This window comes from Scyliorhinus canicula, chromosome 5, assembly GCF_902713615.1.
Source record: "Scyliorhinus canicula chromosome 5, sScyCan1.1, whole genome shotgun sequence".
Taxonomy (NCBI): Eukaryota; Metazoa; Chordata; class Chondrichthyes; order Carcharhiniformes; family Scyliorhinidae; genus Scyliorhinus; species Scyliorhinus canicula.
Window position 1 is genome coordinate 225,355,150 of NC_052150.1, and position 27,196 is coordinate 225,382,345.

A 27,196-nucleotide genomic window follows, 5' to 3' on the forward strand; every position below is an offset into this window, starting at 1 on the left:
GTGCTGACTGTCCCAGGACTGTCTCTGTCCTGACCCAGACTACAGGGGGCTCACTGTCCCAGGACTGTCTCTTCCAACACCCTGACTACAGGGTGCTCATTGTCCCAGGACTGTCTCTGTCCTGACCCTGGCTACAGGGTTCTCACTGTCCCAGGACTGTCTCTCCTGACCCTGACTACAGGGTGCTCACTGTCCCGGACTGTCTCTGCCCTGACCCTGACTACAGGGTGCTCACTGTCCAGGACTGTCTCTGCCTGACCCTGACTACAGGGTGCTCACTGTCCCAGGACTGTCTCTGTTGACCCTGACTACAGGGTGCTCACTGTCCCAGGACTGTCTCTGTCCTGACCCTGACTACAGGGTGCTCACTGTCCCAGGACTGTCTCTGTCCTGACCCTGACTACAGGGTGCTCACTGTCCCAGGACTGTCTCTGCCCTGACCCTGACTACAGGGTGCTCACTGTCCCAGGACTGTCTCTGCCCTGACCCTGACTACAGGGTGCTCACTGTCCCAGGACTGTCTCTGCCCTGACCCTGACTACAGGGTGCTCACTGTCCCAGGACTGTCTCTGCCCTGACCCTGACTACAGGGTGCTCACTGTCCCAGGACTGTCTCTGCCCTGACCCTGACTACAGGGTGCTCACTGTCCCAGGACTGTCTCTGCCTGACCCTGACTACAGGGTGCTCACTGTCCCAGGACTGTCTCTGCCCTGACCCTGACTACAGGGTGCTCACTGTCCCAGGACTGTCTCTGTCCTGACCCTGACTACAGGGTGCTCACTGTCCCAGGACTGTCTCTGTCCCTGACCCTGACTACAGGGTGCTCACTGTCCCAGGACTGTCTCTGCCCTGACCCTGACTACAGGGTGCTCACTGTCCCAGGACTGTCTCTGCCCTGACCCTGACTACAGGGTGCTCACTGTCCCAGGACTGTCTCTGCCCTGACCCTGACTACAGGGTGCTCACTGTCCCAGGACTGTCTCTGCCCTGACCCTGACTACAGGGTGCTCACTGTCCCAGGACTGTCTCTGCCCTGACCCTGACTACAGGGTGCTCACTGTCCCAGGACTGTCTCTGCCCTGACCCTGACTACAGGGTGCTCACTGTCCCAGGACTGTCTCTGCCCTGACCCTGACTACAGGGTGCTCACTGTCCCAGGACTGTCTCTGCCCTGACCCTGACTACAGGGTGCTCACTGTCCCAGGACTGTCTCTGCCCTGACCCTGACTACAGGGTGCTCACTGTCCCAGGACTGTCTCTGCCCTGACCCTGACTACAGGGTGCTCACTGTCCCAGGACTGTCTCTGTCCTGACCCTGACTACAGGGTGCTCACTGTCCCAGGACTGTCTCTGCCCTGACCCTGACTACAGGGTGCTCACTGTCCCAGGACTGTCTCTGCCCTGACCCTGACTACAGGGTGCTCACTGTCCCAGGACTGTCTCTGTCCTGACCCTGACTACAGGGTGCTCACTGTCCCAGGACTGTCTCTGCCCTGACCCTGACTACAGGGTGCTCACTGTCCCAGGACTGTCTCTGTCCTGACCCTGACTACAGGGTGCTCACTGTCCCAGGACTGTCTCTGCCCTGACCCTGACTACAGGGTGCTCACTGTCCCAGGACTGTCTCTGCCCTGACCCTGACTACAGGGTGCTCACTGTCCCAGGACTGTCTCTGCCCTGACCCTGACTACAGGGTGCTCACTGTCCCAGGACTGTCTCTGCCCTGACCCTGACTACAGGGTGCTCACTGTCCCAGGACTGTCTCTGCCCTGACCCTGACTACAGGGTGCTCACTGTCCCAGGACTGTCTCTGTCCCTGACCCTGACTACAGGGTGCTCACTGTCCCAGGACTGTCTCTGTCCCTGACCCTGACTACAGGGTGCTCACTGTCCCAGGACTGTCTCTGTCCTGACCCTGACTACAGGGTGCTCACTGTCCCAGGACTGTCTCTGCCCTGACCCTGACTACAGGGTGCTCACTGTCCCAGGACTGTCTCTGCCCTGACCCTGACTACAGGGTGCTCACTGTCCCAGGACTGTCTCTGCCCTGACCCTGACTACAGGGTGCTCACTGTCCCAGGACTGTCTCTGCCCTGACCCTGACTACAGGGTGCTCACTGTCCCAGGACTGTCTCTGCCCTGACCCTGACTACAGGGTGCTCACTGTCCCAGGACTGTCTCTGCCCTGACCCTGACTACAGGGTGCTCACTGTCCCAGGACTGTCTCTGCCCTGACCCTGACTACAGGGTGCTCACTGTCCCAGGACTGTCTCTGCCCTGACCCTGACTACAGGGTGCTCACTGTCCCAGGACTGTCTCTGCCCTGACCCTGACTACAGGGTGCTCACTGTCCCAGGACTGTCTCTGCCCTGACCCTGACTACAGGGTGCTCACTGTCCCAGGACTGTCTCTGCCCTGACCCTGACTACAGGGTGCTCACTGTCCCAGGACTGTCTCTGCCCTGACCCTGACTACAGGGTGCTCACTGTCCCAGGACTGTCTCTGCCCTGACCCTGACTACAGGGTGCTCACTGTCCCAGGACTGTCTCTGTCCTGACCCTGACTACAGGGTGCTCACTGTCCCAGGACTGTCTCTGCCCTGACCCTGACTACAGGGTGCTCACTGTCCCAGGACTGTCTCTGTCCTGACCCTGACTACAGGGTGCTCACTGTCCCAGGACTGTCTCTGCCCTGACCCTGACTACAGGGTGCTCACTGTCCCAGGACTGTCTCTGCCCTGACCCTGACTACAGGGTGCTCACTGTCCCAGGACTGTCTCTGCCCTGACCCTGACTACAGGGTGCTCACTGTCCCAGGACTGTCTCTGCCCTGACCCTGACTACAGGGTGCTCACTGTCCCAGGACTGTCTCTGCCCTGACCCTGACTACAGGGTGCTCACTGTCCCAGGACTGTCTCTGTCCTGACCCTGACTACAGGGTGCTCACTGTCCCAGGACTGTCTCTGTCCTGACCCTGACTACAGGGTGCTCACTGTCCCAGGACTGTCTCTGTCCTGACCCTGACTACAGGGTGCTCACTGTCCCAGGACTGTCTCTGCCCTGACCCTGACTACAGGGTGCTCACTGTCCCAGGACTGTCTCTGCCCTGACCCTGACTACAGGGTGCTCACTGTCCCAGGACTGTCTCTGCCCTGACCCTGACTACAGGGTGCTCACTGTCCCAGGACTGTCTCTGCCCTGACCCTGACTACAGGGTGCTCACTGTCCCAGGACTGTCTCTGTCCTGACCCTGACTACAGGGTGCTCACTGTCCCAGGACTGTCTCTGTCCTGACCCTGACTACAGGGTGCTCACTGTCCCAGGACTGTCTCTGTCCTGACCCTGACTACAGGGTGCTCACTGTCCCAGGACTGTCTCTGCCCTGACCCTGACTACAGGGTGCTCACTGTCCCAGGACTGTCTCTGCCCTGACCCTGACTACAGGGTGCTCACTGTCCCAGGACTGTCTCTGCCCTGACCCTGACTACAGGGTGCTCACTGTCCCAGGACTGTCTCTTCTTCCTGACCCTGACTACAGGGTGCTCACTGTCCCAGGACTGTCTCTGCCCTGACCCTGACTACAGGGTGCTCACTGTCCCAGGACTGTCTCTGCCCTGACCCTGACTACAGGTGCTCACTGTCCCAGGACTGTCTCTTCTTCCTGACCCTGACTACAGGGTGCTCACTGTCCCAGGACTGTCTCTGCACTGACCCTGACTACAGGGTGCTCACTGTCCCAGGACTGTCTCTGCCCGGAGTCTGACTGTCATGTTATGTTGACTGGCTGATAGGAATGATGCACTGCAGAACATTTATTTGAAATACTTTTTATTGAACAACTGCACGGTAAAGGTAACTTGAATAAATAAATAACAAACTACTAACACTGTTGTGTTCTTTGTGTTGTTCATTTAGATTGGGTGGTGTAGTGTTCCACAAAGACCACAATTTAGCTTTTACTATGACTTTATTTACACTACTAACACTGGTTTTGATACTGGTCCCTTCCGAATACAGCATGGATCATTAGCATCTAACTACACTCGGCCACTGTTAATCCAACGTATTGGTTTTAACTATGCCCTTAACTTCTCACACTAACTTATCTTATTCTGTTCTCTGCCTGTTCCCCGGTTGCACTGTCCCCCCCCCCAGGACTCACGTCACTGCCTTACATCATATCCCTTGCCGCTCCCTCTCGTGGCTATTCCTGGTCCTACATTAACCCTTGGAATTCTGGGGGGTTATGATAATATCAAAAACACTAACAAACTATTATGAAGCTACTGCAAAATACGCCAATGCACCAACTCGACTTACTCCCAACTCCCTAGACACGGTCACGTGGTGGGTTTTATACTGACACTGGAAAATGTAATTATTTACATTCATTCAATATGATATGCATAACTATTTACACCTTTAGAGTATTTACAGTCTGTCACAACCTCAGTTTTCACATTTGCGCCTTAGCCTTCTTGATATTCTAAGTGGCCGTCTGGATTTGTGAAGTTACTTCATATCCTTTAGTATTTGTTGATGTTCATGTATCGTGGTGTCATTATTTTGTTGTTGTTCCATATGCTGCACTGTATGTTCTTCAGCTGTTTTAGGATTTTTGCATGCTTCTTCTGGTGGTTACAGTACAAAAGGTTTCTGGACTTTCAGCAAAGGTCTTCTATTGCTTCTCAAGACAGCACCTTCACCCGTGATGATGAGATACGAGTTTGGGCGTGCGTGTTGCAGTACCCTTGCCTGCTTAGACCATCCAGTTCCTTTGGAATCTTCCAGTCTAACCGTGTTTTCTGGCTGGAAAGTTTGGAGTCTTTTCCCAGAATCCCTTCTGCCTCCTTTTTTAAGAGATCAGCTGTCTCTCAAACATATGGCTCACTGGTTCTTGAGGAATATACGGAAAGATTGTTCTCAGTTGTCTATTCATCAGCATCTGAGCTGGCGAAAGCCCATTGATTAGAGGTGCCAAACGATGACAGGAGCGCGAGATAGGTTGTCTCGGCCACCTTGATGCTTTTTTCAGGCGCTGTTTAACGATATGATCGCCCGTCTCAATCTTGCCATTCGATGAGGGTCGCGAGGACTGGAGGTAACCTGTTGGAAATCATACTCCCGTGCAAATTCAGTCCACTCACAACTATCAAAACAGGGACCATTGTCACTCATGACCACATTCGCTATGCTGTGGCACGCAAAAATCTCTTTAACATGCTCAATGACACCTCTGGCTGTGGAAGTCGACAGCTGTTGTATCTCCCGATAGTTAGAGAAATAGTCTGTGACCAGGAGGTACTCCTTTCCATTCAAGGGGAAGAGATCCATGCCAACCTTCTGCCACGGAGTTGTGACTATCTCACCCATCTGCATGGACTCCTTGCCCATGTCTCCACCATCATGTCGTGGTTTATTCCTGGCCAATAAACTGTCTCCCTGGCTCTATGCTTGCACTTTTCCAAATTCAAGTGCCCTATATGTAGCTTCACTAGGATCATTGACCCGAGTGACTGTGGGATCACAATCCTCTGATTCCGCAGCAAAAATCCATTTGCATCACATAACTCTGCTCGTACTTTGTACAAACATGGGGTGAAATTCCCCGACCCCCAGCAGGGTTGGAGAATCGCCTGGGGCCGCCGGAAATCCGGCCCCCACCGTGGCAGAGGTTCTCCGCCACCCGGGAAGTGGCGGCGGCGGAATCTCGCCCCTCCGATCGGAGAGGCCCCTGCGGTGATTCTCCGGCCTGGATGGGCCGAAGTCCTGCCGCTGGGAGGCCTCTCCCGCCACCGAGGTTTGAACCACCTCTGGAACGGCGGGATCGGCGGTGCGAGCGGGCCCCCGGGGTCCTGGGGGGGGGGGGGGGGGGGGGGGTGATCGGACCCCGGGGGGGTACCCCCACGGTGGCCAGGCCCGCGATCAGGGCCCCCCGCTCAGACTCCGGGCCAGTGCGCTGGGTGCACTCTTTCTCCTTCCGCGGCCGCCACGGCCTCCGCCATGGCGGAAGCGGATGAGAAACCCACATCGCGCATGCGCCGGTGGTGACATCAGCAGCAGCTAGCCGCTGACGTCACCACCGGCGCATGCGCCGACCGGCGAAAGCCTTTCGGCCAGCCCCGCTGCCGGGGACGCCGGTTTTTTGCGCCAGTCTTCTGGTGCCAACCGCTCCGGCGCGGGGCTGGCCCCCAAAGATGCGGAGAATTCCCCACCTTTGGGGAGGTCCGACCCCGGAGTGGTTGGCGCCACTCCCCTACTCCGGCACCCTCCGTCACGCCGGGTAGGGGAGAATCCTGCCCCTGATCAGGAACCTCTGGGCTGTGTCCTGGGTGGTTTCTTCTCTAATTATTTTGACTTGTCATATCCTGGCAAAGACTCGGTGACCAGGTAAACATGGACCTGCACGTCCTCCTCCAGCTGGAGTGCTTCCTCTACGCCTGCAGCTCTAGATAATGTATCTGCAACACCGAGGTGTTTTCCCAGTGTATAAACCAGCTCAAAGTCATACCTGTGCAACTTCCTGATCATTCGCTGAATCCTCAGCGACGTCTCGTTCAGAGGTTTTTTTCATGAAAGCGACCTGTGGTCTGTGGTCAGTCTCCACTACAAACGTTGCCAGACCTTACATATAATCATTGAACTTTATCAGCCCATGAATCAGCCCGAGGCACTCCTTTCCAATTTGTGCATGCCTGCGTTCAGTATTAGACATTGATCTGGATGTATATCCTACTGGAATACAGTTTCCTTCCAGATCTTATTGGAGAAGGACTGCTCCCAAACCATCCTTTGATGCGTCCGTCGAGAAAGCATCAGGACTGGTGCCGTGGTGAGCGAGACTTGCAATGCTTACCATTCTTGTTCATGGCTGTTAGACCTCCGATATGTCGGAACTTCCTTTATCGCCTCCCTAAGATGCGTAGTTTTTAGCTGCCAAGCTGGGAATTAATTTGCTGACAAAATTAATCATCCGCAGCATTCTTGAAACGCCTTTTCTATCAGTAGGATGTGGCATCTGCAGAATTGCCCTCATCTTGTCTTGATCAGGCAAAATGCCTTGTGCGGGGAGCTTGTCTCCCAGGAAGGCGATGCTGTGCACACCGATTTCACGATGTGCCCAGTTCAACTGTCATCCACATAAACTCGGACTCCATGCCACGATAAAAAATTTCCAAAGCAGAAATGATGCCAAACGGCGTTCTTCAGAAGCAATATCTTCCGAAGGGTGTGTTGTGCATAATCTAGTGCTTTCTTTATCTAATTTAAGTTGCCAGAAGCCTTGTGACATATCTAATTTGCTGAAACAAGTTGTCCTGCTATCTCACATGTTATTTCCTCCTTTCTTGGTATGGAATAATATTATTTTTTAATATTGATATTCAAATCTTTTGGGTCCACGTATTCATCGGTCTCCATTATGCTTATTGACACAGACCATTGAGTTTGTAGGTTCTTCTACGTGCTTAATGATGCGCGATCAATACTGAAACGAAGGAGTAGTCCAAATTGAAGGCTTTAATCTACAAGATGATTCCCCAGCAGCTCGAGTACAGAAAGAGGCTGGCTGCTGGGAAACACGGGTTCTTATACCCCGCCTCATTGGGCGGAGCTACCTTACCGACCAATGAAATGCAAACACTTGGGCCAATGAGCAGCGAGCCTTCTCCACCAATGGTAGCTCACACACCCAGGTACCGTAGTACCTCTAGTCATACTACCGCACTTAACGATGCCTCCAGCTGTCATCTTCTCTAGCTCAGCCTTCAATTTATCTCTTAATGGGGCTGGTGCACGTCTCAGTGCGTGAATCACTGGCTCTGTGTTCTCGGTAATTTGGATTTTGTATGTGCATGGTAAAGTACCAAAACCTTGGAAAATCTCAGGGAAATCATTTAGTGTGGAGTCTCCTGAGGCATGTGGGCATGTTGCAGAGCGGTCAGCTGTGAGCCGCTCAAAATTGGCGCCTGCATTTGGGAGCACGTTTTTATTCGACTGCGTCACCACTAATGTTGGCTGCCTCGTCTATCTTCATGCCAAAATGCTGGAGATTCATTGTGTTGATCTGATTTGATACAAGCTCGCCAGCATGACATATTTGAATAGCATTTTCGATTTGAAGCCGTTTCGCTTAGAAGCCGCTCACACACCTTATCGTTGGAAATCCCGAAAATGATCTGATCGTGGATCATTGACAATGGGAGGATACTAAAATTGCACGACTGCGCCTTCAACTGCAAGTTGATGAGGAAGCTATCAAATGCCTTGCCTCCATGCAAAATATGTAGTGCTTGTAGGTTTCATTTTTTTCGGAGAGCAAGGCTGATCAAATTGCTTCAGAACTTTGTCGAAATTCTTACTGTCTGCCTTGCTTTTGAAGACCAACGTGTTGAAAATTACAATCACTTGGGGACCTACTACAGTGAGCAGCAACGCGATACGCCTCTGCAACATAGAGTTTGAACTGTTGCTTAAGCACCCTCCAAGTCTCGTCTACACTACTGATAATCTGAAGCTGTTGAGGTGCCTTGATATCTTCCATCATGGGCTTCGAAGTTTTACTGCGCGTTGAGCACCTGTTGCCAGTAGCTTGCAAGGTTAGTAGAAAAGATGCGTTTTCTTTCATCCTCTTCAAAGTTATCTTTAATAGTTCGGATGTTTTTCAGAATCTTCTTGTTCTCAATTGACCATCAAACCTGGTACCATGTCATGTTCTGTAGACCGGCTGATATGAATGAAGCACTACAGAACATCTAGTTTAAATAATTTATTATGAAACAACTGTGTGGTAAAGATAACTAGATTAGGGTAGCACGGTGGCGCAGTGGTTAGCACTGCGGCCTCACGGCGCTGAGGTCTCAGGTTCGATCCCGGCTCTGGGTCACTGTCCGTGTGGAGTTTGCACATTCTCCCCGTGTTTGTGTGGATTTCGCCCCCACAACCCAAAAATGCGCAAGCTAGGTGGATTGGCCACGCTAAATTGCCCCTTAATTGGAAAAAATGAATTGGGTACTCTAAAATTAAAAAAAAAAGATAACTAGATTAAATAAAATACAAACTACTGTTATGGAACTACTGCAAAATATGCCTATCCACCAACACTACAGGGGCTGGTTTAGCACACTGGGCTAAATCGCTGGCTTTTAAAGCAGACCAAGGCAGGCCAGCAGCACGGTTCAATTCCCGTACCAGCCTCCCCAAACAGACGCCGGAATGTGGTGACCAGTAGCTTCATTTGAAGCCTACTTGTGACAATAAGCGATTTTCATTTCATTTCATTTCACTACCTTACTCCCAATTCCCCAGACACCGGGTCACATGGTGGTCAGATGTCATGTATAATATTATGTACAGAATTGCTTTATGCAGATCATCACAATGACCACACGGTGCTCTCGGCTCCAGGACTGCCTGTTCCACCTCTTTGCATTAACACCCCCGAGAATCAAGTGTCCTCCACTTCCCTCTTTTGCTCTCGTCACGATTACCCCACTCAGACAAGCATATGTCCGCCAGCTATTTCTTTACCTCTGCCTGGTCACACCACTAATTTAACGCATGCCTTCCCATACTTTCTCTTCCCACTGGCGTTGCTCGCGCAGCGCAGTGATCACTGCACGCGCAACCCTCCAGGTCATGAGTGAAGTGCAAATCATCAGCTGCACGACAATCCTATCCAGTTGTGAATCAGAGCAGTGGAATTATCTATGGCAAGGAAATTAGAATGGGAGTGAAACTATGATTCCAGGGTTTTTCAAGTAAGTTCATGAGATGCAAATGTATTACCCGACCTGGCACAGTGGGCAATCCAACCCCCCATTCAAACTCATGAGTGGAAAATCGTAAGCTATCCTTATGCCAACAGAATACAGACTTTTGACTGTACTGCTGATTTTCATGTCTCACCCTTTATGACACCCTTTAACTGAAAATCTCCCCCCATTGCTACAACAAAAGATTGAAAGAACCCCAGAGAAAGGCTATAAACAACTGTTCAAGTCTGTCTCCTAGGTTTTGGTAAATTTTAAGGCGGACGATCAGAACTGGAGAAGAGATTCTCTCCACGTGATCATGCCGAAGGCACTGGACACTGTCAAGGCTATGGACCCTGACATTATTCCGGCAATCGTACTGATGCACTATCAATTACAACGCGACAAGAGTAGAGAGTAATCGAGGCTTTATTAAGCAGAGATGTGTTGCTTTTCCTGCAGCTGCTGCTGAAATGGCTGCAGCTGGGTACGCACACACATTTATACTCCGCCTACTGGGTGGAGCCAGCAGGCAGGGATCTACACCCGTACCTGTCGTACAGGAGCCTTACCGTATTACCTCTCATATACGTATTATACAAACAGTGGTGACTACCACAAGTACTGAAGACTTTGCTCCCGAACTTGCTGCGCCCCTGGCCAATCTGTTCCAGTATAGCTACATCACTGACATCTACCTGGCAATGTGGAAAATTGCCCAGGTGTGTCTTTTACTCAAAAAACAAATCCAACTCAGCCAATTACTGCCCCATCCGTCTATTCTCAATCATCGGTAAAGTGATGGGAAGGAGTCATCAACAGTGCTGTCAAGCAGTACCTCCTCAGCAATAACCTTCACACAGACGCTCGGTTTGGATTCCTCCGTGGTCATGAAGCTCCTTATCCTATTCAACCTGACCGGGCTTTGAAGCTAATCTGAGGCTGATTAAGTAATCACAATCTATATTCCAAATCCAAAACCTTTGAAAGGTTGTTTTGGTAAACTCACGACTTAACTGTTCCAACACGTTCCTGACTGGCCTCCAACATTGAACTCGACATAAACTTAAACTGCGGGATTAGGGCTGGATTCTCCGTCAGCGGGATCCTCCATTTCGCCGGCAGCGCACTCACGCCCAGGGTCGGCATTCGGGTGCCCACAATGGGAAACCCCATTGGCCGGCTGCCGGGATGGGGAAATTCCGCTGCCGACGGGGTGTGCCGCACCAGAAAACGAGACAGAGAATTCCGCCCTGAGTGTTGTCGCCAGGGTCGGAATCGTGGAGTTCCACGACTGCAAAACTGACGTCACACCTGGACCGATTCTGCTCCCATTGAGGGGTTGGCACCGGCGCTGCATGGAACACAATCAATTCCAATGAGAAACGGTGCGGGATTCGCCGGGTCCGTGATTGACACTCGGGAGGCTGACAAGCTGTGGTGATATGATTAGCATAGCTGCCTTCCATTGGTGCAGAACACCGGCTTACCATTGGCCCTGGTCGGTCATGTGCCTCTCGAACGATTGGTTGAGACTAGTCATGTGACGGCTCCCCGATTGGACGAGAGGCTGAGTTAACCCCGCCTCCAGGACGGGGTATAAATACCCAGTACGCCCGGCGGTCGTCCATTTACTGTAGTCGATCGCAGGGCTAACATCTAGCTTATTAAAGCCTTACTTTTGTACAGCAACTCATCTAGCGTTCAATTGATGGTACATCAGTTACGCTGATGCGCACCCATCCCGCTGATGGGTCGGCTGAGGCCAGAAGGCACCTAGGAGGGTGCGCCGGTCGGACACCCATGCAACCTGTGACCCAATGCTCACAGTGGGCAGTCAACAGTGTGCGCAGCTGCATGGTTGCCTTGTAGGCTGCGGCAATGGTGCTCCGTGCCTGTCCATGCCAATCCCACATCCTTGCCACCTCCCTGCTACTCCCCCTGCTCCCCCCGACCCTGGCTTAAGCCCCCCAGCCAGCAGTACGACGGTCAGCAAACTATGGCGATATTGGACACATTCCGTCCCCCCTCTCTCCCCCCCAGCAGCCACACCTGTTTCACAATTTTTAAGAGCACAAGTGAACCTCGCTGTCGGGTATTCACCACAGTGGAAATGGAAGAACACGGAGGCCCCGGAGAGTACCGGCTCAGGCCCACTATATGCCAACGGGTTTACTGTACATGAATTCTGGCGTGCATTGATACCACTATCGAGGCACCGGAGAATTGCGATTTGGCATGAAACAGGCGCTGGCCACAATTTGATCATCTTTATTGTCACAAGTAGGCTTACATTAACACTGCAATGTAGTTACTGTGAAAAGCCCCTAGTCGCCACACTCCGGCGCCTGTTCGGGTACACAGAGGGAGAATTCAGAATGTCCGATTCACTTAACCTGCACGTCTTTCAGGACTTGTGGGAGGAAACCGGGGCACCCGGAGGAAACCCACACAGACACAGGGAGAATGTGCAGACTCCACACAGACAGTGACCCCAGCCGGGAATGGAGACTGGGATCCTGGCGCTGTGAAGCAACAGTGCTAATGACTGTGCTACCATGCCACCCTTAATTTGGGATCAAAACGATTTTCCGCAATCCGCGTTTCCCGATTCCGCCGTTGGCCCATAGAGAATCCCGTCCAAGGTCCTCGGACTATGCTGCCTGTGTTCTTCCTCACACCAAGTCCATTTTACCCATCGTCCATCTGACCAATACTGCCTCTTGATTACGTAACACCGTAACCTTAAACGTAAAGTTCTCACCTTATTTTCAAATGCTTCCAGGGGGCAGAATTCCTTCTATGTCCCTGGCATTGGGTTTGTTGATGGGCGGGGGAGAATACTGGTTTAGGGGCTGGTTTAGCACACTGGGCTAAATCGCTGGCTTTGAAAGCAGACCAAGGCAGGCCAGCAGCATGGTTCAATTCCCATACCAGCCTCCCCAAACAGGCACCAGAATGTGGCGACTAGGGGCTTTTCCCAGTAACTTCATTTGAAGCCTACTTGTGACAATCAGCGATTTTCATTTCATGCGGCAGGTGGCTCAAAAGTTGGTTTCACGCCAGTGTAAAAAGATGGTGGAGTCTCCCGCTGCTGCTCGTCACAGTGGTTTGCAATTCCTGTCAGAGACTGACGTAGATCTGATTTGCATCCCATGAATGGGATGCGGATGAAGGCCTGAGCGATATTGAACCATGGCCGGAATTCTCCGACCCCCCCCCCCGCAGGGTCGGAGAATCGCCCGGGGCCGGCGAAAATCCCGCCCCCGCCGTGGCAGAAATTCTCCGCCACCCGGGAATTGTCGGGGGCGGGAATCACGCCTTGCCGACTGGCGTGCCCTCCGCGCCGATCAGCGAGCCCCCCGCGGCGATTCTCTGGCCCGCGATGGGCCGAAGTCTCGCCGCTGAGAGGCCAATCCCGCCGCCGTGGTTTCAACCACCTCTGGTGGCGGCGGGATTGGCGGCGCGAGTGGGCCCCCCGGGGTCCTGGGGGGGGGGGGGGCGCAGGGCGATCGGACCCCGGGGGTTGCCCCCACGGTGGCCAGGCCCGCGATCAGGGCCCACCGATCGGCGGGCAGGCCAGTGCCGTGGGGGCACTCTTTTTCTTCCGCCGCCGCCACGGCCTCCACCATGGTGGAGGCGGAAGAGAATCACCCAGCACGCATGCGCCGGTGGTGACGTCAGCGGCAGCTGATGCACCGGCGCATGCGCGAACCGGTGAAGGCCTTTCATCCAGACCCGGCGCTGGGCGGCGGGCGGCAAAGGCCACTGGCGCAGGTTTTGGCGCCAGTTGGCGTGGCGCCAACCACTACGGCGTGGGCCTAGCCCCCAAAGGTGCAGAGAATTCCACACCTTTGGGGAGGCCCGACGCCGGAGTGGTTGGCGCCACTCTGCTACGCCGGGACCCCCCGCCCCGCCGAGTAGGGGAGAATCCCAGCCCATATTCCCATTGCTTGCACCACCAGCGTGAAATCATGTCAGTCCAGAACACGTCTGGACCGACATGCGTGCACATATTAAGACATATCTGAAGAAGGCCTGGGCTGCCTCCGTAGTTTGGGATATAGGCATCCAGCATTATACCTTGAAACATGCAGCTGGGATGGGGGAGCTTCTATCAGGTGGATCTTTCACCTTCAGAGTCTCCAAGGAAATCCATCTCCAGCTTCAGAGTGTGGCTGGACGTCTTTTTCAGGAGATCCATCTTCTTTCTTCAACAATGGGCCAGTTATGTCTGGACGCCTTTTAAAAATGGTGGACATGATGGCCTGCACTGCCGCATTAAAATGTTGGGAATAATCCGACAGCATAATTAATCAGGCCAGGTTCACACGATATGGTACTAATTCCTGATGGCCTCCGTGGGATTGTTCAACACAGTAGAAGCACCACGTAAGTAAAGTTTATTGCTATTGCGTGGAGATGGCCTAGCAATTCAAAACTGAATCAAACAATAAACAAAACGCATGCCTGAGCCCCAGCTCCAGTTGAGGGTTTTCAGAATTTGCCATGAAAAGTGTGCTCCTTAATGTGCTGGGTAACTGTTGTGGAGTGACATCAGCAGACTCCTTACAGGAGAATCCATTGTCTGAAGCTGGAATTGACTAGGATAAGCCATAATTAGACGACAGAGGTGAGCGTGATAATGGCAGCCAACTTTGGGTAGAGAGACACTACAGCACAAATTCCCCAGATACTGATGTCAAATATGTCTATTCTCCATCATCAGCAAAGTGATGGAAGGAGTCATCAACAGTGCTGTCAAGCGGCACTTACTCAGCAATAACCAATAATAGCAATATGGGGGCCTCACGGTAGCATGGTGGTTAGCATCAATGCTTCACAGCTCCAGGGTCCCAGGTTCGATTCCCGGCTGGGTCACTGTCTGTGTGGAGTCTGCACGTCCTCCCTGTGTGTGCGTGGGTTTCCTCCGGGTGCTCCGGTTTCCTCCCACAGTCCAAAGATGTGCGGGTTAGGTGGATTGGCCATGCTAAATTGCCCATAGTGTAAGGTTAATGGGGGGGATTGTTGGGTTCGGGTTACGGGGTTTAAGTAGGGTGATCATTGCTCGGCACAACATCGAGGGCCGAAGGGCCTGTTCTGTGCTGTACTGTTCTATGAACCTGCTCACGGACCCCCCCCCCCCTCCAAAACACATGTACACCATTGGGGACGGCCTCAGGGCATCACCTGAGGCCCTCCCCCCCCCCCCCCCCCCCCGATGGTCCACCCACCATAGGATGAGTTCCCGACGGCGTGGGATACCTGTCCTATTGTTTGGCGGGAACTCGACAGTGGCGAATGCAGACTGAGTCCAACGCCGCCACGGTCAGGGGGGAGCCGATCCGCGGGCAGGGCGGGCTTTGGCGGGGCTGGGGGCACTGGTGGGGGGTGATGCGGAGGTGGCTAACCCTGGTCAAAGGGGGCCATTATGTGGCAGGCCGGGACGGCAAATCTCCATCCGTATCTGTAACTAAATCCGGGGGCTCTACACAGCGTGCTTGCTAACCCCCTACCAGACGCAGGATTGGTGCAGCTTTTGCACCATGTTTGCTGGCATAAAACGCCACTGTTCCCACGCCAGTGTCAGCACATCGTCTCCCAGCCCACTATTTCAGACCAGTCGCTCATTGGCAAAGCCACATTCTCTCCATTGGAGCCCCTTGCCCTGTTGAATGTATTCAGCATTTTATGTTTTTATTACAGATTAACAGAAACTGCAGTATTGCTCCTCTTATATTTTATTTGACATTGATTGCCTTATGTTCTCATTGACAGAGGTTTTGAAACGGGAGAAACAACTTCAGGAGCGAAGCAGTAAGTTTTACAATTCCTCAGAGACTGAAGCAATCTGTGCCTATATGCAGTGAAACTGGGACAAGGTTCAGACTTGGGCTAAGTAACAAGTAACATTGAGCTGCCACACAGGTGCCGGGCAACGGCCATCTCCAACCAAAGAGGGTGGCATGGTGGCACAGTGGTTAGCACTGCTACCCCACAGCACAGGGTCCCAGGTTCAATTCCGGCCTCGGGCGATTGTCTGTGTGGAGTTTGCACGTTCTCCCCATGTCTGTGTGGGTTTCCTCCGGGTGCTCTGGTTTCCTCCCACAGTCCAAAGATGTGCAGGTTAGGTGGATTGGCCATGATAAATTGCTGCTAAGTGTCCAAAAGGTAGGTGGAGTTAAGGGGATAAGACGGGTATTTGGGTCTAGTTAGGGTTGTCTTTTGGAGGGTTGGTGCAGACCCGATGGGCCGAATGGCCTCCTTCTACACTGTCGGGATTCTATGATCACTACCCTCATCTGCACACCTGGTCAAATGCTCAAAAAATTCTAAGAGCTGGTTTACTGGCCTGGAAGAGAGTGCAATGGAAAATCACCAAATGAATCCTTGGGATTGGTGGGTTTTGTGATGCGAGATTGAGGAAACTGTCTTTTTGTTCCCTCGAGTTTCAAAGAGCAAAAGCTGCCTGAATAGGAGGCGCATTCCTACCCAGCCTCCAGCTGGCAATAACGTTGCCACTTGTCTTGACTGGCTTGGGCACCGACTGCCATCCTTAAGTTATTATTGGCGGCAGGAGAAGACCCTGACATGGCCATTAAAAGACTGCCTGACACTTCTGCTCATAGATTATCTGCCAGCATGCCTCCAAGGAGAGCGGGAATATTATCCAAGGTTATCATCCGAAAGGTGCTCTCCTTGCTCCAGGACAGTCTCATAACCAAACCAGAACATTTTGGAAATTCACAGCCAGTCACTTGGCTTGCGAAAGAGATTCTGGAAGACAAATTAGTCCCTTGTAGCATTGAGAATAGCTGTTAGACTATAAGACCAGAAGTCGACCATTCTGAGATCATGCGCTGCTCTCACTCTGTAACATTGTAGGTAGCAGATGAGGAGCATAGCAGCAATGATAGAATGCCGGAACTGACTCGATGGGCCGAATGGCCTAATTCGGCTCCTATATCTAATGAATTTGTGACAAATCTGATGTGACAATCCTCAACTCCACTTTCCCGCCTTGTCCCTCGACGCCCTTACTGATTAAAAATCTGTCTATGGGAGTGAAGTATTAGGGAAAACCTTATGGACAATGCACCATTGAAATAATGGCTGATAAACTCTATGTATGTGTGTGGTTCATGTGAGATGATTGTCTCTATGCCCTGTTCACAGTGAGACAAGAAGCAGAATCACCAAAACCGAAAGAAGGTAAGTTCGATCGAAGGAAGAAAATAAAAAATACAACCAGAAGCTATTTGCACTGTGTAATCAAATTCAGCACTCTGATTTGTTTTTTAATGAATGGTTCTCCATCTACATCACCAGGTCAACCGGCAGCAGCAGCAGCAGCAGCACCAGCAGCAGCAGCAGCAGCAGAAGCTGGTAAGTTCCACCTAGAAGGGGAAATACTTATCCAGGATTTGGTGATGCCGGCGTTGGACTGGGGTGAGCACAGTAAGAAGTCTTACAGCAACAGGTTAAAGTCCAACAGGTTTGTTTCAAACACGAGCTTTCGGAGCGCAGCTCCTTCCTCAGGTGAATGGAGAGGTATGTCGGCAGCGTAGTAAAGAGAAATGTGTAAAGGCGGATGCAGGATATGCAAATGGCAGATAAGCAAATACCAGCGGTGCAGCCTGACAATAAGTCAAAGTCAGGCTTTTTATAGATTTCATGTCACACCATTATTTAAAAAGCTAGGGAGGGAGAATCTGAATGATTGTCACTTAACAACAGTTTAAGGGGATTTTGCTGGAATTTATTCTCAGAAAGGATAGAGTAATTGAGCGCTTGGCCACAAGAGCTGGTCAAAGAATGCCAACATGGATTTTGAATCAATCTAGTTGGATTTTTGCAAAGGTCACCAATGTTGAGACGTTTCTTCAGTTCTTGTGTTCCGTATAAACATATCAGTTTTTAAAAACATCAGAACGGGATTTTTAATCAGTTATCTCACTAAACGATCCCCCAAATGCTCTCAAATACATGATGCTGCACGATTATGTTGGGCAGAACTTAATCGACTCCCTTAAGTGGGTTTGGACAGGGTGGAGGGAGGCAAGTATTTATTAAGGTGGAAGGGTGATAAATGTGGACCTCTCACCCTTCCTGCTCCCTGGCCCAATTTAGTTGAGGGCAGGTAGGCTCATGGCTAATCTTCCTTCCACATTATCAGTTGTGTGATTGATAAGAAGAGGTGATTGAGAAGAAGGTGCCAGATGTCTTTAAAGAATTTGCTTGTGTGGGTAAAGTTTACTCGTGTATCAGGAGGGACAGGTAAAGAAGTCACAATTTTAAGAGATACGGGACTAGTCAATCTTTAACGGTAAGAGATGAGAAGTTATGTTGGTTGGGAAGAATGTTGCCAGAAAAGGTGGAATTCAGGGTGAGAGGAGTAGTGTTTAATTATATAAGGTATGGTTGGACAGTCCAGTGAAGAGTGGAGAAGTAGTAGTAGGAGTAATAGAGAAACTATCTTGTCCAGGAATACAGGTTATCTTGGGTAATGATATAGCGGGATTACAGGTGGGAGTGATGCCTACTGTGGTTGATAAGCCAGTAGAAATTCAGACAACAGAAGTGTTGAAGGACAAATATCCTGGGATTTTTCCGGATCGTGTAGTAACAAGGTCACAAAGTCACAGGTTAAGACAAGAGGAGAAATAAAAGAGTGAAGATGAAGTTGAAGTGCAATTATCAGAAACGATTTTTGATCAGATGGTTGAAAAAGAACAAAAACAGGTGGAGGATAAGGCGGATATTTTTCGTTCAGGAAAATTGGCGCAGTCACAACAAAAAGATACAGAAATAAAACGGATGCATCAGAAAGCATACACGGAAGAGGAATCTGAGTATATACCAGAGAGTTATTACTGTAAACCTGATGATAAAATTGAGACATTTACATATGCAGGTGGATGAAAAGTGGGCAGAAGTTCATCGAGTAGTATTGCCGGTAGGGTATAGAAAAGGGGTGTTGCGAATTGCACACGAGATAACAGTGGGAGGTCATTTGGGAATAAGGAAAACTCAAGCTAAAATCCAGAAACATTTTATTGACCTGGACTACATAAAGATGGAGTTGAATTTTGTCAATCATGTCACACATGTCAAGTGATAGGGAAATCTCAAACAGTGATAAAACCTTAATACCCATTCCAGCATTTCAGGAACCTTTTACAAGAGTCCTAATTGATTGCATAGGACCGCTTCCTAAAACCAAAAGTGGGAATCAATATCTTTTCACAATAATGGATGTGTCTACTAGGTTTCCAGAGGCCATTCCAGTACGTAATATTACAGCTAAAAAGATTGTGGAGGAGTTACTTAAATTATTTACGACATATGGACTGCCCACAGAAATACAATCGGATCAAGGATCACATTTTACAAGGTTCTTCAAAGAAGTTATAGATTGCTTAGGAATAAAACAATTTAAATCAACAGTGTACTATCCAGAATTGCAGGGAGTGTTAGAAAGGAGGCATCAGACATTAAAGACAATGTTGAGGGCTTATTGTCAAGATTATCCAGAGGATTGGGATAAAGGAATTCCATTCGTACTGTTAGCAATTAGGGATACACCTAATGAGTCAAACAAATTTAGTGCTTTTGAACTAATTTTTGGTCATGAGGTAAGAGGACCACTTAAATTGATTAAGGAAAAATTGGTGAGTGAGAAATCAGAAATTACACTATTGGATTACGTGTCAAATCTTCGGGAACGGTTAAATAGAGCAGGTGAATTGGCAAGACAGCATTTAAAAGTTGCACAAAATGTGATGAAACAGGTAGCGGATAAGAAATCCAAAGTTCGTAGTTTTGCAAGTGGAGATAAAGTTTTAGAATTGTTACCAGTGGTAGGTGAACCTTTAAAAGCTAGGTTTTGTGGACCTTATCAGATTGAAAGGAAATTAAGTGAGGTGAATTATGTGGTAAAAATACCAGATAGAAGGAAGAATCATCGAGTGTGTCATGTGAATATGCTTAAAAGGTACTTTGAAAGGGAAGGAGAGAAAAAGGAGGTTTTAATGATTCTAACTCAAAGTGACAAACCAAATCCAGATGACTGTGAATTTAACATACCTCAAATTAAATTGGAAAATGAGGATGTTCTTAAAAATTGGGATAAATTGTTAAGTTACCTTCCAGAGGCAAAACGGACTGACCTGAAAGAGTTATTGATATCACGTGGTCAAGTTTGTGGAGATAAATTGGGAAGTACTAAAATGGCTATACATGATGTAGATGTGGGAAATGCTGTTCCAATCAAACAACATCCATACAGATTTAACCCTTTAAAATTGGCACAGGTTAACAAAGAGATTGAGAGTATGCTTAAAAATGGCATAATTGAAGTGGGTTGCAGCCAATGGAGCTCACCCATAGTGATGGTACCTAAACCAGACGGTACCCAACGGTTGTGTGTGGACTATAGAAAGGTGAATGCAGTTACAAGAACAGACTCTTATCCTATCCCACATTTGGAGGATTGCATTGAGAAAGTGGGACAATCAGCTTTTATTTCCAAACTGGATTTACTTAAAGGTTACTGGCAGGTACCTTTATCTGAAAGGGCGAAGGAGATTGCAGCTTTTGTGACTCCAGATGGTATATACCAATTCAAAGTTATGCCATTTGGCATGGAAAACGCCCCAGCCACATTTCAACGGTTAACTAATACAGTTGTTTCAGGATTACCCAATTGTGCGGTATACATCGACGATCTGGTAATTTTCAGCCAGACATGGAAAGAACATTTGAAACATCTGATGGAGTTATTCGATCGACTTCTGGAGGCGGGTTTGGTGATATTTGTGAATTTGGAAAGGCCCAAGCCACTTTCCTTGGCCATACAGTCGGACAGGGTCGAATGGTCCCACGGGATGTGAAAACAAAAGTTATTGGGGAGTTTCCGATACCCTCGACACGATGGGAATAATGCGATTTCTTGGTATGAGTGGATTTTACCGAAAATTTGTACCCAATTTTAGCAGTGTGGTCGTTGCACTGATGGACTTGCTCAAGAAGCGTAACAAATTGTAGTGGACAGCGGAGTGTCAGCAGGCATTTGACGACCTGAAGGCTGTGTTAACCACTGCTCCTGTGTTAGCCATCCCCAATTATACCAAACCATTCAAAGTGGCTGTTGATGCGAGTGATGTGGGGGTAGGTGCGGTGCTTCTACAAGACGACGACGAAGGGCTAGAGTTGGTTATTTTTCAAAGAAATTGAATTCTCACTAGAAAAAGTATTCCACGATTGAGAAGGAGACTTTGGGTTTGGTGCTGGCTTTGCAATATTTTCACATTTATGTGTCCAGCAATCTGTCTGACACCGTTATATATACTGATCCTAATCCGGTGACGTTTATTAGAGCGATTCCGGAATAACAATGCAAGGCTGTATCGCTGGAGTTTATTGTTACAGCCATTTCATTTAAAAATAGTACATGTGGGAGGACGGGAAAACGTGATAGCCGATGCTTTGTCACGAATGTGATGAATGGAAGCAGTTTCAGTTGGAGGAAGAAGAACAAAAATGGACTATGTTATTATATCTGTTTGCGTGTGTTGGTTATTGAAACGAAAAATATATTTACTATGTGCATTTCTTAAACAATACTGAAAAGGTGAAAAATGGAACCATCTTGAAGTTGATGGTTTATTTATTTTTTCTTGGGGGGAGGTGTCATGTGAGAGTGCCTTTAAGAAATGGGTGGTTATAAATGGGTGTGTATATAAGTATCTGTAGTGAGAGTACCTTTAAGAAATGGGTGTTCACTATTGCAGTGATGTCAGAGAGTGGGTGGAGCTGGGCAGTCTGTCAGCTTTTTACTTTTGTTTTTGAGCAGGCTGCAGGGTGTGTTTTAGTTTCGTTTTCAGAGCTGGATAGCTGCAGTCACAGCCAGAAGGTGTATGAATCTCTCTCTGTAATCTAAAGACTGTAAATCGATCCTTTGGTGATTTAAAACTAATAACAGTAGTGACTTTAACCTGATGTGCTTCTGGTAAAAGGTGTTTTAAGTCATATGGATGTTAAAAGGAAAGCTTAAAGGATTACTTAGTGTTGTAGTCTTTGGGGGTTGTATTTGAATTAATGGTTGCTAAGATGTTCACTGTATGTTTTAAAAAGGTTAACTTGAGTTCATAGAATAAACATTGTTTTGCTTTAAAAAATACTTTTCCATTTCTGCTGTACCACACCTGTTGAGTGGGCCGTGTGCTCCCCATACCACAATCTATGAAAGGTTGTGGGTCAGGTGAACTCCATGATACACTTTGGGGTTCTCTAAACCCTGGTCCATAACAACTGTGACAGATGGAGATGTGGGGGGAGGGGAAGGAGGAAGCAAAGGGGAGAAGGGGTAAGGAAAGGTGGATAAGATGGGGGGATAAATATATGTTAAGAAAGACAAGAAAGAAAGAAATGATAAGAGATAGTTGAACAGAAATGGGGTGAAAATAAATGGGTCGAGGTGGGGTGAAGCTAAGTATCTGAAGTTGTTGAATTCGATGTTCAGGCCGGAAGGCTGTAGCGTGCCTAACCGGAAGGTGAGATGTTGTTCCTCCAGTTTGCGTTGAGCTTCACTGGAACATTGCAGCAGGCCAAGAACAGACATGTGGGCATGGGAGCAGGGTCTTTTGTTAAAATGACAAGCAACGGGAAGGTCAGGGTCCTGAATGCGGACAGACCGAAGATGCTCAGGAAAGCGTTCACCCAGTCTGCGTTTGGTCTCTCTGATATAGAGACGGCCACATTGGGAGCAGCGAATGCAGTAGGCAAAATTGGAAGAGATGCAAGTGAAATGCTGCTTAACCTGGAATGAGCGTTTTGGGTCTGGGATGTTAAGCATGGAAGAGGTAAAGGAGCAGGTGTTACACCTTCTACGATTTCATGGGAAGGTGCCATTGGTGATGTGAGAGGTACTGGGTATGGTGGAGGAGTGGACTAGATTATCTGGGAGGGAATGGTCTCTGTGGAATGCTGACAGAGGGAGTGAAGGGAAGATGTGTTTGGTGGTGGCATCACGCTGGAGTTAGTGAAAATGGCGGAGGATTATGCTTTGCATACGGAGGCTGCTGGGATGAAATGTGAGGACGAGGGGGACTCTATCCTTGTTCTGGGAGGAAGGGAAGGGGGCGAGGGTAGTGGCGCGGGAGATGGACCCCACACTGTTGAGGGCCCTGTCAACAACTGTAGGTGGGAAACCACAGTTGAGGAAGAAGGAACATATTTCGAAGCCCCATTTTGGAAAGTGGCATCATCGGAGCAAATACGACGGAGGCGAAGGAGCTGAGAGAAAGGGATGGAGTCCTTACAGGGTGTAGGGTGTGAAGAGCTGTAGTCCAGATAGCTGTGGGAGTCAGTGGGCTTGTAGTGGATATTAGTAGATAGTCTATTGCCGGAAATGGAGACAGCAAGGTCAAGGAAGGTAAGTGTCTGAGATGGACCAGGTGAAAGTGATGGAGGGGTGGAAACTGGAAGCGAAGTTGATGAATTTTTCCAGGTCCGGACGAGAGCATGAAACGGCACCAAAATAGTCAGCAGTGTATCGGTAAAGGAATTGTGGGAGGGGACCCGGGTAGGCCTAGAACAAGGAATGTTCCACATACCCCATAAAAAGGCAAGCGTAGCTAGGACCCATGCGGGTACCCATTGCTACACCATTGATTTGGAGAAAATAGGATGAGTTAAAGGAGAAGATGTTGAGAGATAGAACGAGTTCAGCCAGGCGGAGGAGAGTGGTGGTGGATGGGAATTGTCCGGGTCTCTTTTCGAGAAAGAAGCGAACGGCTCTCAGGCCATCCTGGTGTGGGATGGAGGTGTAGAGGGATTGCACATCCATGGTCAATAGAATGTGGTTAGGGCCCGCGAACTGGAAGCTGTCAATATGACGCAGGGCATCAGAGGCATCCCGGATATAGGTGGGGAGGGAATGGACCAGAAGAGTGAGGATGGAGTCAAGATAAAAGGAAAGTTCGGTGGGGCAGGAGTATGCTGACACATTGGGCCTGCCGGGACAGGCCTTTTTGTGGATTTTGGGAAGTAGGTTAAAGCGGGCTGTCCGGCGTTGGGGGACTATGAGGTTGGAAGCCGTAGGGGGAAGGCATCCGGAGGAAATTAGGTCACTAACGGTGTTGGAGATAATGGTTTGATGTTCAGTGGTCTGGTCATGGTCCAGGGGGAGGTAAGAGGAAGTATCTGAGAGTTGGCGCTCAGCCTCTGCGAGGTAGAGGTCAGTGCGCCAGACGGCAACAGCACCCCCTTTGTCGGCAGGTTTGATGACAAAGTCGGGGTTAGACCTGACGGAGTGAAGAGCAGAAAGTTCGGAAGGAGAGAGTTTGGAATGGGTGAGGGGGGCAGACAAATTAAGACGGCCAATGTCCCGTCGACAGTTCTCAATGAAGAGATCAAGGGCAGGTAATTGTCCCGGCCGGGGGGGGGGGGGGGGGGGGGGGGGGGGGGGGGGGGGGGGTTCTACTTGGAGGCAGAATGATGTTGGAGGCACATGAAAGGATCAGCGGAATGGGGGGAGGATTCTTGCCCAAAGAAGTGGGCACGGAGACGAAGGCGACGGAAGAAGAGTTCAACATCATGTCGAGCCCGGAATTCATTGAGATGGGGACGTAAGGGTACAAAGCTGAGTCCTTTGCTGAGAACAGCACGCTCAGCCTCAGAGAGGGGAAGGTCAGAGGGTATGGTGAACACGCGGCAAAGGCTGGGATTGGGAGAAATGGGGTACGAGGGATTGGGACTGGTGGAGGGTCTGGGATGGGCAGTGGTGTTGATACTGGGAGGAATGGGGTACGAGGGATTGGGACTGGTGGAGGGCCTGGGATGGGCAGTGGTGTTGATATTGGGAGCAATGGGGTACGAGGGATTGGGACTGGTGGAGGGTCTGGGATGGGCAATGGTGTTGATGAGTTGTTGAAGCTGGCGTTCCTTAACATCTGCAAGAAACAGGAAAAGATTCTTGTGAAGGCTTCGAATGATGCGAAGGATGAAATGAAACTGGGGACAGGGACAGCTTTGAGAGAGTAAGCTGGTGCTGCTGGAGAGAGATGTCGAGTGTCTTCATGTGGCGCCGCATGGCACTGAGTGTGGCTTTCAGGATGCGGCGGGAGCAGCGGTTGGAAGAATGTTGTATATCCTGGAGGTACCTGTAATCCTGGAGGTTACATACAGGGTGGAATTTAACTTGAAATCCCCGTGGGGTATGTCGGAGACGAAGACAGTCACTGAGGAGGGAAATATGGCTGTGGAAGCGAGTCTTGGTACATACCTTGTCCAACACTACGAGAGAAATGGAAAGCAGTGAAGGTGGATAGTGGGGGAGGGACTTACGGAAATCCTGTCGGAGAGAAGTGGCAGTGAGTTAAACACTGGATAAAAGCAGTTGCTGGAATCTGAAACGAACATGGCCTCTTAGTTTCACTGCTGTTTGGCCTCTCACACCTTTTGTCCTCTCTGGGAACTGCCATTAGCACTCTTTCCCCCTTGGTATCTGTGGCCATTAGCACCCCATTTCCTTGGGTTTCTGTGGCTCTGACACATCTTTCATTCTCACTCCACAGTATAAATATTTCCCACTTTCTCTGGCTGTTAGCTTTGATGAAGAGTCACGGGACGCGAAACATTGGCTCTTTTCTCTCCCTACAGATGCTGCCAGACCTACTGAGATTTTCCAGCTTTTTCCCTTTCCCTTCACAGGTGTATGTTATGCTGCCCTCACTGTAGACATTCAATACGTCCCAAAACAATCCAAAATGATTCTTAGCTTCTGTTCTTTTAGCAGTCTGGTAGTTTTCGAACCCGGAACTGTTCTTCCGGGGAATGGTCCAGACATTCCTCCTTCCAGCTAAAGCCAGGCAAAATTTACAACCTCATTTTGATTCTTAACAAATTTCATAATTGCAGCATTGTTACAGCACAGAAAGAGGATTTTTGGCACCGTGTGATATCCTATCCCCTCCCTGTAACCATGGGCGCGATTCTCCGACCCCCATGCCGGGTGGGAGAATCGCGGGAGTGCTGGGCGATTCCCACCACGCTGCCCTGGCACCCGCACGCGATTCTGATTCTCCCACCACCCTCCCCCCCCCCCCCCACCCCGCCAAAACGGCGTGCCGCATTTCACAACAGGCCGCTCAGAGAATTGCCGCTCGCCGTCTGTAGCAGGCGAGCGGCGATTCTCAAGCCCGGATGGGCCGAGCGGCCTGCCCAATCCGACAGGTTCACGCCGGCGCCAACCACACCTGGTCGCTGCCGGCGTGCACAGCACTGGAACGCTGCGTGCGCGGCCTGTGTGGGGTGGGGGGGGGGGGGGAGAGCGAGGATTGAGCACCAGGGGGGCACTCAGCAGAAGTCTGGTCCGCGATTGGTGCCCACCAATCAGTGGGCCGGCGTCTCTAAAGGATGTACTCTTTTCCCCCGCCGCCCAGCAAAATCAATCCTCCATGCCTTGCGGGAGGACGGCAATCGCGCATGCACGGGTTTGACGCCAGCCGACCTGCGCATGCACGGGTTTGGCGCAAGCCAACCTGCGCATGCACGGGTTTGACGCCAGCCAACCTGCGCATGCACGGGTTTGGCGCCAGTCAACCTGCGCATGCACGGGTAACGTCATTTACACGGTGCCAGCCTCGTAATATACGCGGCACCGCTTTGACACGGGCGCCAAGGCCCGCTGCGCGTAATTGACGCGCCGCCGCTCCTAGCCCCCTGGGGTTGGGAGAATAGGGGGCGCGGAGCGGCCTCCGACGCCAGAGTGAAACACTCCGGGTTTCACTCCGACGTCTGATGTGTTGGCTTGTGTTGGCTTGAGAGAGGAACAGACACTTCCAACACCATTGAAGGTTCAACTCAATTTTATTAACTACTTCTAACTAACTAACACACGATGACTGTGGGTCTAAATGATGCTAACTTAAACTAGAGACCTAAGCCTTGTCTGAACCAGTTGATTCTCTCAGCACGTGTTGTAAGTCTGTGCTGGGCTGGATGAGTTCCTGTTACACTCAGAGGCAGCACCCAGAATGAGCGGGAACCGTGGTGCCCTCTGCCTTTATAGTGTGTGTATTCTAACTGGTGATTGGCTGCGGTGTTTGTACACCGGGGCAACGTTCCTCCCAAAAGGACTGGGGCAAAATCGCCCCCCCCCCCCCCCCCCCCCCCCCCCCCCCCCCCCCCCCCATCAAAACGCACCTTCCAAACCCACAACCGCTACCATCTGGAAGGACAAAGGCAACAGAGACATGGGAACCCCGCTGCCTTGAGTTTCCCCTCCGAGTCACTCACCATCCGGAACGTAGGAACATAGAAATTAGCAGCAGCAGGAGGCAATTCAGCCCTTCGAGCCTGCTCCGCCATTCAATCAGATCATGGCTGATCTCTTCCTGGTCTGAAATCCACCTCCCTGCCTGTTCCCCATATCCCTTTAC

At 50.4% G+C, this 27,196-nt stretch overlaps 1 protein-coding gene across 4 annotated transcripts in view; it reads left to right on the forward strand.

Annotated features, from left to right (window-relative positions):
- The window catches only part of LOC119966626 (golgin subfamily A member 6-like protein 22), a 287,183-nt gene that overhangs the window by 137,117 nt on the left and 122,870 nt on the right, over nt 1-27,196 (forward strand). For all 4 annotated transcript variants that reach the window (XM_038798630.1, XM_038798631.1, XM_038798633.1 and 1 more), the window contains exons 20-22: nt 15,531-15,569; nt 16,929-16,964; nt 17,082-17,138. In XM_038798630.1, coding sequence (XP_038654558.1) covers nt 15,531-15,569; nt 16,929-16,964; nt 17,082-17,138 — 132 coding nt within the window. The remainder of the gene's footprint in view (nt 1-15,530; nt 15,570-16,928; nt 16,965-17,081; nt 17,139-27,196) is intronic.